At 35.6% G+C, this 13,557-nt stretch overlaps 1 protein-coding gene and 1 long non-coding RNA gene across 2 annotated transcripts; both read left to right on the top strand.

The window, feature by feature from the left end:
- The first annotated feature begins 1,846 nt into the window (after positions 1-1,846).
- Positions 1,847-3,190, top strand: LOC118751510. Its single transcript, XR_004994537.1, has 4 exons — positions 1,847-1,899; positions 1,955-2,058; positions 2,113-2,317; positions 2,372-3,190. It is a non-coding gene; the product is annotated as an uncharacterized LOC118751510 (long non-coding RNA).
- Positions 3,191-8,538: 5,348 nt separating this feature from the next.
- LOC118750232 lies at positions 8,539-10,613 on the top strand. Its single transcript, XM_036484985.1, has 2 exons — positions 8,539-8,796; positions 9,868-10,613. The coding sequence occupies exons 1-2, from the start codon at positions 8,658-8,660 to the stop codon at positions 10,611-10,613; spliced, it is 885 nt and encodes a 294-aa protein (XP_036340878.1). The 5' UTR covers positions 8,539-8,657.
- Positions 10,614-13,557: the final 2,944 nt, after the last annotated feature.

Genomic DNA, 13,557 nt, shown 5'->3' with positions numbered 1-13,557 from the left:
CCACTTTTGGCTGGCAGGGTAATTGATACATAGGAAATAAATTACCTTCTCTACTCCTATACTTGCAGATTCATCAAAAGATTTCGGCTAAGCAAGGAGGCATTCCAGTATGTTTTATCGAAAATAAAAATAAACTGCCATGACACAAAAGCCGTTCCTGCTGCAAGTCTCTCGCTCCTTGCAAGTGGTAGCTAACAGCACACAGTTGGTAGTGATTACCTGATAGGTATGTCGGCCGCTGTGGTGTAGTGGTAAGCAGTGCGCGCTTCCACTCCGCAACGCCTGGGTTCAAACCCTGGTCAAAGCAACATCGTAAAAAAAATAGAAAAAAGGTTTTTTCTTAACAGCGGTCATCCCTCGGCAGGCAATGGCAAACCTCCGAGTGCATTTCTGCCATGAAAAACAGCTTCTCATAAAAATACAATCGCCGTTTGGAGTCGGCGTAAAACTGTAGGTCCCTCCGCTTTGTGTGACAACATCAAGGCGCACGGCACAAATCGGAGGAGAAGCTCGGCCAAACACTATCATATATATAAGCGCCTCTCTATTATTATTATTATGTGCCAGAGCACGGTATCAAAATTGACTGCCAAAGTCTGAAAAGAAATGGAAACCAAATTATATGGTACTCATTAAAAGTATCGCTTTAAAAATATCGGGTGCCCATTAATATCGGAATAAAAGGACTCGATATTCCAAATATCGATACCAAAATCCAAAAGATTTATATGAATATAGGTCTCGTATATAGGCCGCTGTGGTGTAATGATAAGAAGTGCTCAAAACTTGAAAATGAGAAACAGCTTCCCGTTAAAACAAAATCGCAGTTCAAAGTCGACATAAAACTGTAGGGACCCCTTTTGTGCCACAACATTAATAGCCCGAACACAATGAAAACGACGAGCTATGGACCATAGCTGTCAAATTATCTTAACACGTACTCTTATGTAGATAATTATTTTGGTGCCGACCGGGCTACGAGACGACTGTGGTTGTGGCCAGATTAGATCTATTTCTATTTTTCCAGCGACAGATTAGCTTCTTCCTCTTCTTTTATGTCGAAATCGTACAAATTCATGATATCGCCGACGCATTCAAAAAATCATGTCGCCATCGACAAAGCGTTTAGACAATGAAGATAACAAATTGGAAGCTGTGGCCCGTAGCTTGTCGTTTTTAATGTGTTCAGAACTTAAGGCGCCTTTTACAAATCGGAGGAGAATCTCGGTCAAACACTAACATATTGTGTAACCACACGTAGAGATTGAGGTGTTGTCTTAAAACACCGAAGTCGCGGGTTCAAATTCCACCACATGTAATCCTAGATAGATAATTATGAGGTATGCACTGCGACCTGATGATCTATTGTGCCCCTAACACATGCAATCCTAACAACATATATTACACATTTCTGCTCTTAAAAGCCCAATTTATATCGGGAAGAATTGTTAATAACATTATCCTTGTAATGTGAGTGTTGCGAAGACATTAATAGTAATACGAACCTTGTTATAAAATTAAGGTTAAGGTAAAAAAAAATCAGAATTCAAGAGAGTTTATTATAAGAAATACAAATCTCCGTTGTCATTACAGGGTTGCAAAAGGTAAAACAATTCAATGTTCAGTACAACATTACAGCGCTGCAAAAGTTAGTAGGAAAGTAAAAGACTATGCAATAATATTGAACATTGAGTTTATTACATTCGATACGATACTAGGGTTCTGGTACTCGATTCCAAAAAATATCGTTTTAAAACTATCGAGTAGAAAATATCGGTATCAAATGCCAAAAGTATCGATATGGTATCGTATCGTATCGAAATTCGTGTCTCTAGTTCCAGCCCAACGAACCTTCAAGATGTAAGTAGTGGTTTGCGGAAAAATATGAAATACCTGGGGGTAAGAAGAGGCGTTCTAATGAAATGCATAGTGAATCCAATGCTTTTCTTTTTAGTGATTGGATGCGTAGACGGAACACACATTGGTTTAAAAAAGCCAATTAGAGACAAGCACATGTACTTCAACAGGAAAGATAGCCATAGTCTTAACGTTATGCTAGTAAGTTTATTTTCTTTCATTTTAACATTTTATTACTAATATTCCTTTTGCCAGATTTGTGACCACACTTGCAAAATTCTTGCAATAAATTGTCAATATAGAGGTGCAGCCATGACTCTACGCATACTTCCAGTCCTGCTGCTTCCGCAAGGAGCTCCTCAGCAGGTCCACCACCTGCCCACCGGTTGGAAGCCTTGTTAAAAGAAAGCTTCCTCTTTGCGTTGTATTTCTGATCAGCGAAAACCTAGATTAAAAGAAAGTTCGTTTATGTTTACTTTCATTAAAAATATCAAAACCCTACTTTCTTTCACAGCTTCACATCCTTAATTGGCGGCCCTACAGCATTTAATTGTTTGGTGAGGTTTTCCCACAAACGGTTGGCCGTTGCTTTTCCCTGCGAGCAGTTTGGGAGTGAATTCTTTGCCAAGTCAGAGTGTTCGGCCATGAACTCCGCCATGAGTTCTTTCTGCGTAGAGTTTAATTTATTGTAGTTGGTCCTAAAATAAGAAAAATAGCTATAAACTTGTATATGTTTGCACAAATTTTATAATTACTTACATTTTCCAAAAAAAAATATCAAATTTTGCGCGCGTACGTTCGTCAAATATTAATCGAATGACAGTTTGAACGAACGAGTACGTTCACTCGCTCATTCACGCGTGTCATAATACCGAATTCCGATATGAGAAGTTCATTCACGTCTGTCACAATCCGATTTTGTCATATTTACGTGACTAGTTGCTCGTTCACGACTGTTACGATTCGAGCCCAGATCTATTCTAATTGGCCCATGGAGCTAGATACTGTTTTTAGCGAATCGTTAGTCTTTCAAAGTTTTTGCGTAGTTGAAAAATTTAATTTAAGCCATGAGGAATTATAAATGAAGTCCCTAAATAGTAGTACTTTTCCACAGTTTGAAAACATATGTAATTAAATTTTTTTTTCACTACCCCTCTTAAACAAAGCAACTGAAAGGATCTTAAGTATAAAGTTTGCTTCCCGGCGCAAGGAGGGAAACCGGCTTCTAACTAAAATTATTTTAAGTGAACTTCATATTAAAAGTAATCTTAAAATGAAATGTATAGAATTCTTTGTCTATTTGAATACTGAAGATAGAAATTATCTCATTATAGCCATTCAAAAATGTCATAAATAAAAAATAATTTATTGGCTTCTGTGTACAATGATGTGTAAACTCATGTTAAAATGAATAAGACTTTTATTTTTTATGAACTATATTTTATTTATATATAAAATATTGTTAGAAACAAGTACTCTGGCGTTTCAAAGTATTATCTGTAACTTACATTCATAATGTTGCTTTGAACAAAAATTTCCTGAAAAGTACTGATTTTTTTGGCATGAAAAAGTCTAGCGTACTGATTTCGCGCCTAAAAAAATCTGGCAACCCTAATAATTTGTTTAAAACATTGTTTTTTCTAAAATTTTCCGATTGAATTTTTGTAGAAATTTTTTTTTTAACTTACCGTTTGAGTTTTTGTGGAAAAATACTATATAATTTATTTGTGATTAAAAAATTAATAATGCCTAAGCCAAGCTGTGTAATTTGCAGAAAAACATGGACTTACGAAAACGTCCGTTTGTTCCATTCACCAGCGGAACCCAGGTTATGCTGAATAAGTCGGATATTTCAAATATTTAATGGTGAAGTCATTTCTGGCACCACCAACTTCTCCGAAAAATTATTATCCCACAGCCATGAAATAGACCTTCCAATAAATGTGAAAAAGCTATGTTTTATGTGCAGGATGCATTTCCGTAATAATAATAATAATAATAGATTGGCGCTTACACATATGTTAGTGTTTGGCCGAGCTTCTCCTCCGATTTGTGGCGTGCGCCTTGATGTTGTCACACAAAGCGGAGGGACCTACAGTTTTACGCCGACTCCGAACGGCGATTGTATTTTTATGAGAAGCTGTTTTTCATGGCAGAAATACACTCGGAGGTTTGCCATTGCCTGCCGAGGGACGACCGCTGTTAAGAAAAAAACATTTTTTCTATATTTTTGCGATGTTGCTTTGACCAGGGTTTGAACCCAGGCATTGTGGAGTGGAAGCGCGCACTGCTTACCACTACACCACAGCGGCCGACGGCATTTCCGTATAAATTATTTAAATAAGCGCTTGAAAGGCAAAAGGTATAATCGATTAATCATTATTAACCTCCCATATTTAAATTTATTTATTTAAACCTCATAATCATTAATCAGGGCTGCCAGACGTTTAGAGTCTAAGATCGGTACAAAGACAAAAAGTGGTGGGAGGAAAATCCGCACGAAAGCCGTATGCTCAAATTTGTTTGGCGAATACGGGAATCGTACTTTTAATGACATAAAATAAAGAAACACATATTTCCACTACTCCTATTTAGTGATTGCTTCACAGACAACCTTATTATTTTTCTGACTAGAGCTTTTCAACAAAAACTCAACAATCGAAGTCTACCAATAGATTGTTATACGTAATTTTAAAATCCTATAAATCCTCTTCTCATGTTTGATTTGTAAGATCGGGTGAAAAATAATCAAGCTGTTAATAGATAAGTCCCTCAAGTACGAAAATAGCGGATTTTTTAATAAAAAAATGGAGGGTTCAGGAACTATAAGAAACCTATGAGATATGTGTAAAACAGGCAAATTTTTACAATATGAAAAATTTTTTGTATTCACGGCGCTGTTTTCATGTATGTAATTTCATCTCTTCATAAAATTATCAAGATTTGGCTATGCATCCGTCGGTGAGTCCTTGGAAGTATTCTTTGTGCAAACTCTTTTTTACTAATTTCACCATTTTGAAAAGTGTTTTTGCCTACTTTTATTAAGATTTTTGTATGCATTTGTAGGTGAGTCCGTGAATTATTATTTGTGAAAAATCTTTTTTACTAATTTCCCCATTTTAGCAAATGTTTTTTTGCACAAAAATACAGTTTGTGCGGTATTAACATGGAGTTTTGAAATCGTAGTTGGACCTTTCATATAGAATGATATACACACTTGTCAATCTGAGTGGTCTTCAGAATCTAGGTTCTTGATTGCTTATCTTTGTGTGAACTCAAATTACTCTTATTCGCGTCAAAATCTTTATTTAAGTTTCTAATTATTGTTTATTACTAGACATCGAAATTCTATGAAATTTGTATATGCAGAAAATATGAAAAAATATGCAAAAGATATGCAAATAATATGCAATCAATACTTACGTTAACAGGGCTTTGTATTAAATCAAAGCAAGTTCCTGCAGAAAAATTTTATGTACCAATCCAGCTTAAACCCTGCTATTTATTTAGTAAATCCATTAATCTTTTAGTATGTTGTCTACAACATCTATATCTATGTATGCAAATCCTACTAATATTATGAATGTGAAAGTTTCTTTGTTTGCTTGTTTGTTGGCCCATAACGCGGAAATGATTTGCATGAAATTTTGCTCACAGATAGTAGATGACATAGGTTGGAAAATATGCTACTTTTTAAGGGTTGCCACTTGTTAAAAAGTTAAATAAAATTAATAATTTCAATCAAATATTACAATACAGGTGTCAAACGAAAAAATGTTTAAGAGAGCTTAATTTCGAAGATATTTTTCAATAGGGCTGCCACCTGTTTGAAAATTAAATTTTTCACACAGATGGTTTATGACCTGGATTGAAAAATGGGCTACCTCCTTAACCGCTTTTCCGATCAGAATCAAATTTGGCACACTTTCTACGGATTTTACAAGGATGGTCTTAGACTGAAAGTAATTCCGATAACTCAAGGCCCTTCCCATACAAATAAGTTATATGAAATATTAAAATATTTGTTGTCAGACGAAATATTGTTAGGAAATCTTTAGGCTAAACATTAGGATTATTTTTGAAGTGCTTGAAGAGTGTTGCGCCACCTGTTCAAAACTTAAATTCAATTAAAATTATTCAATAAGTTAAATGAATTGTTGCAAATAGGGGTGTCAATCTCTTTATTGAAGTATTGTGGATCGATTTTTCGTCATACCTTGTCAAATTTGGTTTGGAGACAAACCGGTTTTGGCGTTGCGCTATCTTCAGTATCATTTTTCGAAAGAAAGGGATGACGGAAAATCGTTCCACAATACACCATACTCCTACCCTGTCGGAAACACTAACAATGAAAATGAGAATCTGTTTGTTTATTTTTATTGAAATAAATTACACCTAATGTAACACGCAGATTACATATACTTTACATGTACATTGTTCCAACAATTCAAAAGACTTTTAATTCGAGAGTGGTTCAATAAATCCAAAATTTTATTTCACATTGCAGTACACTACTAGTACTTTTTCTAAATTTTCTACATTAAATCTTTGCCTTTTATCATTTAAAATTATTTTAAATGATGAAAAAGATCTCTCTACTTCACAAGAAGTGATTGGAGCGAAAATAAATTTGTTCCAAAATTGCTGAAGCAATGATATTGATATAGAAAGATCTTCAGGATTATTTAAAAAATAAGCAAGATTTCGAAGCTCAGAAAAAAACGAGTTTTTTGCTAAAACCTCAGAGAGTTTCTCTCTTACGGTTTTGCCATAGTCCCCAGGGACATTTTGAAGGGATGCTTCACAGTCCAAAATAATTTTTATGGACTCGTTCAGCCGCATTCCCTTTGTCTCTAATTTTTCGATGCTCTCTGGGATTCTAGCAATATAACTTTTTATAAAAAGAAGACATCGCAAAATTTGAGGACCTTGAACTGCGTTCTGTGCATTTTTCACACAATCTGCTTCTGGTGGAAACTTTTGAACAATCTGAAAAACATATATTTAATTACTTTGAAACTGCATTTTTTTTTTTGGTTATTACCTCTTTAATTTTTTCAAAAATTGTCAGCATAAAAGAGAGCTGCGTTCAGCCAAGTACTCCATCGCGTAAGAACTGGATTTGGCGGTAAGGAGCCATTACCCATAAAAATTCGGGAAGGTGATTTCAGCAATGCCTTTTTCATAGCGGAAATAAATTCGTTTACTTCTGGAAAAAGTGATCGAATTTTTTCTGCAACTCTGTGAAGGCCATGAGCCAGACACGTCAAATGCTGCAAATTTGGATAAAAAACTGACAGGCTGCTTTTATCATGTAAGGAGCTGCATCCGAAACCAGCAGCAAAACCTTATCACTGTTTCCTCCACATGGCCAGAGCTTTATTAAGGCGGCCTTCACGAATCGTGCTACAGCATTACTGTCGGGACGATCCAGCTCTTTCCTGCACAGCAAATGAGGCGTTGAGGGCTTACATTCTTTAAATATCCCTACAACTAAGTTTGCTATGTAGCGGCCAGTTGCATCGGTTGTTTCCTCAACAGAAATACATATATAATTATTTCCAATGTCTGCCCTTATGGCCTTCATAGTTGCTGTGTAGCACTTATCCAGGTATGTTTTCCTTATTGTTGATTCATTTGGTATTTGTCGCTCGGTATATTTTTGGAGGAATTTTTTCCAACTATTTTCTAATACATTCCACGGAATATTCGCCGAAACCATGGCTTGGCACATTTCAAAATTGAAGTCATGCGGATTTGAGTTTCTCTCATTGCCGATATTTTCTACCAAATTTACTGACTATTAATGAAATTTGGTATTCAAGTGTTGTTGCAGTTGATATTTTCTGGTAGAATTAATCTTCAGAATTCATAAATTTAATAATATTAATCAGCTGTAAATTAATTTTACGAATTTCGCAAATTTTGCATTTAAAAAGAGAAATGCTTACTTTTTTCAATATAAACATTCCGAAATTGTAAGCACCCGCACTTCTTTCACCCGTTTATTTATATTTAGTTGAGACATTTCTGATAACTACTAATGTGAAGGGATATTAAAAAGACACACGAAATGCAGATCGCCTGACTTGTCGGATAAGTTCGCTATTCTTAGGTTGCAAACAGAGTGGAAGCGAAGCCGAAGACGAAGATGAAGACGAAGCCGAAGACGAAAAATAGTGCAATATTAAACATATGAAAGAATTGAAGCTCGGAACACTTTGACGACAGCAAGCGACAAGCAGCATCTGTCAAATTTTAAATACACACGTTCTTACGGACACAATTATTTTGACGACAGCACGACATCTTGTCTGCAGGACTGCAATTGTCGACGTCGCCAAATTAAATCTATTTCTAATTTTGCCGGCGACAATGAGTAGATGTAGTGCTGCAAAATTAAATTGTCGCAAAATTAATCACATATTCTTGATTGTTCATGTTGTTCTTATTTACTTAAATGAAAATACACAATTTGTGAAATAAATATACCAAAATGTAAAACTTTAAAATCAGCTATTTGCTATGTCGCTGAGGTCTTCAAAATTTTTAAGAAGCTGGCTTCAAGGCGACATTTGTCGACAAAATGATGTCGCTGTCGTTACGTCGTGAAGTTGCAGTCGTCAAAGTGTTCCGAGCTTCAAGTGCAAGCAAAGACGAAGACGAAGATGATGACGTTGCGCAAGCGGTCAGCTTGAAACTGTGCGGTACTGTTTTCAAAGACGATTCGCTTGCTGTGATGAGTTGTTTACAATTTAGTTAATTGCTTGCAATTGTGAAATAAACACGAGTTATAAAAAATGTCGTTAGTGAACGAGGAATTGATTGCAGCTATTTTTGAAAAACCTTCATTGTGGGATCAGCAAAATAAATATTACTACAACCGCTGTGTTGTTGAACGAAATTGGAATGAAATTGCGATGGCTTTAAATCAAGACAGTAAGTAGTAATGTTTTAATTTATTGTGTTTATTTAATGGTTTTAAATGTTATTCGTATTTCTATTACGACAAACATAACTGCGAAAAGTTTCTCTAACTATACGACCCATTTTCTTTGAACTTCCTATTCTACCTTGTTTTCCATTATTAATAAATTTTTCTCCTTCTGCAATGTGAACTTCAACGTCTTCTAATTCCATTATAGTGTTATGTAGAATACAAATAGCTTTAACAATAACTTCTGCAGTATTCGGAACCGTTTCTATTGGCTTCCATAATATCCTCCACTTTGAATTCATTATGCCAAAAGCGCATTCGACACATCTCCTTGCTCGTGATAAACGGGAATTGAAATATTCATTTTCCATTGTCATATTTCTTCTGGAATATGGTCGAAGTACCCAGTCTAATAGCGGATATGCTTCATCGGCTACCAGGACATATGGCATGGTTATTGTGGTGTTTGGTAATTCAGCATCTTCTGGGAAATTTAATTCCCCAGAGCATTTCATTTTGTATAGTGCTGAAGAAGCAAATGTTCCATCGCTCTGACGTCCAAATCCACCAACTTCAACCGACAAAAATTTGCATTTCGCATCTGCAACAGCTTGTAGTACTATAGAGAAATATTTCCTGTAATTAAAAAACATTGATCCGGAACCCGCTGAACATTGTAGACGGATATGTTTTCCGTCGATGGATCCTACACAATTCGGAAACCCCCAAAGCTTCCAGTAGTCCTCTAATACTTTTTTCAAACTGGCTTCGGTAGGCTTTGGCATATGCAATGGTTGCAAAACTTCCCACAAGATTTCGCAGGTTTCTATCACAATAGACCGAACAGTAGAAGCACCCATTCGAAATGAAAAAGCTAGCGACCTAAACGAAATTCCAATTGCAAGGTATCTAAAAAATAAGAAAATACATACCTTAATTCATAAACCAACAAACTTTTATTGAATTTTTATTTAATGATATGTATGTATATTTATCAGTCGTATTTAGTATTTTCTTCATTGAATATTGATATCAATTATGTACATAAGCATGTATATCTTTTTGGTTTTCAGCTGCAATAATAAAACAGAAATGGAAGCAATTGAGAGACACATTCCGAACTGAGCTGAAAAAGATTCCACCTGAACGTTCAGGCGACCCAGGACCAGGCGGCTCTAATGGAAACGCTTCACAGTGGCCACATTTTACGTCAATGCTTTTCATTAGAGATCAGATAAAATGTCGAAAGTCGTCGGGGAATCTGACTCAGCAAAAACCATTGGAGAAAAGTATTTATATTGAAGATGAGGATAACAACAGTAGTATCGATATGGACATTAATAAAACACCGAAGGGCCAAGGAAGCAAGGAAAATTATAGCGTCGAAAACAGCATGAGTACTTTTGAAGTAGAGACACCCAACACCTCACAAAGTGCACGTAAAAAACTTAAGCGAAATGATGAAGTGAATGCTGAAATAATTAAAATCGAAAAAAGAAAACTTGATCTATTGGAACAGAAATCAAAACAGAAGATACAAACTGATGATGAGGATATGGCTTTCTTTGTGAGTTTGTTGCCACACATTAAAAAAATGGACAAAAACTTCTCTGCAGAATGGAAATACAAAAATCTGTTTACAACTTTGCCTATAAAAACGGGTGCTCCTCGTCGCAATACGCAAACCCATACGTCCAGTCGCCAGCCATTCTGGAATCGAAATCGACGCAATTTTCCGAAAATCCACAAGACCATGTACAATATATTTCAGAAGAGAGAGGAATCTTTTTTTCAAGAACAATGTATCAATGGCATTTAATTAATTAAAATAAACTTTTTCGATTAAAATTGATTAATAAATACGGTTTGAAATATGCACTTTTTTATTTCGGAGTGAGTTCGGCGCAAAAACTCCACGGGTGGCGTAGCTGGATTTGGAATGATGGTACTACCTTAAAGTCACAAACAATCTTTCAGTGGCCATGATGGGGGTTGTATTGAAATTGGTCCATTGTTTTTCAAGAAATGGCTCAATTTTTGATAAAATGTAATCAAAAGTATTAATTGACATTCTCGTATAATCAAAAAATTTCCGTCCGTCTTGCCGTAACTCATCATACAAATGGTGAAATTCTCCAAACGTTTTTCTGGACAAATTTATTTCGTGAATTCCTGTTTTTTCTTTATTTTCATTTAATTTTATCTTTAGAACAAGGTTTTCATTTAGAAACAATTCCTCATCTGAAAACGAATCCATTTTAGTTGTCATTGCATCGCAATCGTCTTCCATTATGTACACTCGCCAGCTTGCCCGCAAAGCAAGCAATTCGTCTTCGGCTTCGCTTCCACTCTGTTTGCAACCTTACTATTTTCAATTGTTCTACAACGAAACATTTTCATAATTTTTTGTTTTTTTTTTTTTTTGCAAAACAAAAATGCAAAGCCTTTTAGATTATTCCTGGACAGTAGATATACGCATAGAGTTAAAATTTACTCGTAACAAAATGTAACAATAACAAAAAAAAAATTATAAAAATTATTTCTATGCCAAACCCGTTATTATCGCTCAGTAGTAATTCTTTGTAAGATAAACTCAATTACAGACAACACCAAAAATATCAATTGATAGTTACACACTTACTAAAATTGCACGATTTGGTCGTAAAATAAAATATGTAAAAAACTTTTAAGTTAAACGGTTTTACAAAGTCCTTTGTTTTAATTAGATACCTAGATGTCGGTTTTAATATATTGACTGTCTAAAATTTGGAAGAGGTTTTTTTCTAAAATGCCCTGTGTTCCACTTATCAAAATCTTTCGCCATTTTGTGGTGGCGGCCATCTTAGATTTGGAACTTTTTCATGATGTACTGCATTCTCTTATTTAAGCCCTTTCATTTGATGCCCATATTGAGAGGGTTGTGAAAAAATATGTAATCCCTCATTTCGTGGCCATTTTGTGGCGGCGGCCATCTAGGATTTACAATGATACTGAATATATTTACGTGATTGTATTGTCATCAGAACTAAAGGCGTGTACCAAATTTTAAATTAATAGGTCAACAGGAAAGGGATGAAATCTCAATTACTAGCACATATATATACATATGTACAATGTAACTACATAAATAAACATAAGCATATACATGTGCAAAATATATTTAAAAAAATATTAAACATATACTTACGAAAAATATGGAAATATGCAGATATGCAAAAAATATGCAAACAAGCAAATATGCAAAAAATATGAAAATATGCAAATATGCATAGGCGTAAATCTTCTTCATTTTCAATGCAACGAACTTCTGTCTTGGTCTGGGATCTCTTGCATGCTAAACGAAAATATGCAATTTCATAGAATTCCTATGTCTATTTATTACATTGGCTGTAAATCCTTGATGCACTGTGCATATATGTAGTGAAACGAAGAAATATGTCATACAAATTGTTTATGTCAATAACTAGCAAAATAAATATTTTTCAAAGTTATATTTTCTGAGTCTCTTTCCATGCTCACGAGCTAGAAGACAGACAAATTCAGACTTACATAGTTTTATTCCATTTTTGGCTTTCATTTCAGATGTATCCAAGTGCGAAAAATTAAAAACAAACGGTTTTCAAATTGCATTTTTCGAATAACTCTAAAACCGGGTTTGAAAAAAGTCGAATAATCGAGCTTATTAATCTAAACTGGTCCGTTTATCCCATCTTGAGAATTTCGTACTATCTCAGCGCTATCAGACAAACTATCCTAACTAACTCGCGCCTTTTTTGTGTCGTATGTTAAGCTATTAAAGTATGCGCATCTGACTTAAGAAAGATTTCTGACAGCGCTGAAGTAGATAGGATAGTTCATCGAGTTAAGATAGTCTTCGCACGGCTGACTTGATTGACACCAGCCAGGTCACATTATCGTGGGTACACAACTACCACACACTACATCCACAGGAATTTTGTTAGTGCTCACTACAGCCCTGAACGTAATTTTTAAAAATAAAAATCTGAAAGTGCTTTTCCTTACGGAAGGTTAGTATGCCGTTAGCGTTGCAAGTTGGAACCCTTTTTAGCATTAAAGTAGACATAACAAAGGATATCAACGCTTTTTGCGAAATTCAGTTGAAATTTCGGCTCTACTTTTGAGATGTGCTCTATCTTCTCGAATTGGTTAATCCCCTACTTTCATTCGCAAGCTTGATTGTCACACATCAAGGTGCGCGTTGAAGTCGCCAATTACCATACGCGTTTTAACCTCCGAGGAGCGCACCTATATCAGAGTGATATCCTGCCGGACTCCTGGTGACAGGGAGTAAATAAGCGTTAAATATTTCGAGCTCGACCTCCGGTCAGGCAATAATACCAATAATCTAATACTAAACCACCATCATTATCTCAATTGCGATCTCTTCTTCTTTGTCTCTGCAACCGCTTAAGCGATTTCGGCCGAGTTGAATTCTTTCAGAGTTGGAGCGTCGGTGTCCATTCGATAGACATGGCCAAGCCAGCAGAGCCCCTGTATCTTAATACGCTGTACTATGTCCATATCGTTGTAAGACTCGTTTCATCGTCTGCGTTACTCACAGTCGCCAAAGCGTAAAGGCCGGTAAATTTTCCGCAGTCTTTCTATCAAATACTCCAAGAGCCGCCTCAAGGGATGTTGTCATTGTCCATGCTTCTGCACCATATACCAACACGGGCATGATGAGTGACTTATAGAGAGTAGCTTCCGTACGTCGAGAGAGGACTTTACTTCTGATTGCCTAC

The sequence above is a fragment of the Rhagoletis pomonella genome, unplaced genomic scaffold (assembly GCF_013731165.1).
Source record: "Rhagoletis pomonella isolate Grant_MI unplaced genomic scaffold, Rhpom_1.0 Rhpom_scaffold_00001, whole genome shotgun sequence".
NCBI lineage: Eukaryota > Metazoa > Arthropoda > Insecta > Diptera > Tephritidae > Rhagoletis > Rhagoletis pomonella.
Note: the sequence above shows the minus strand (reverse complement) of the source record. Positions and strands in the feature narration are given on the sequence as shown.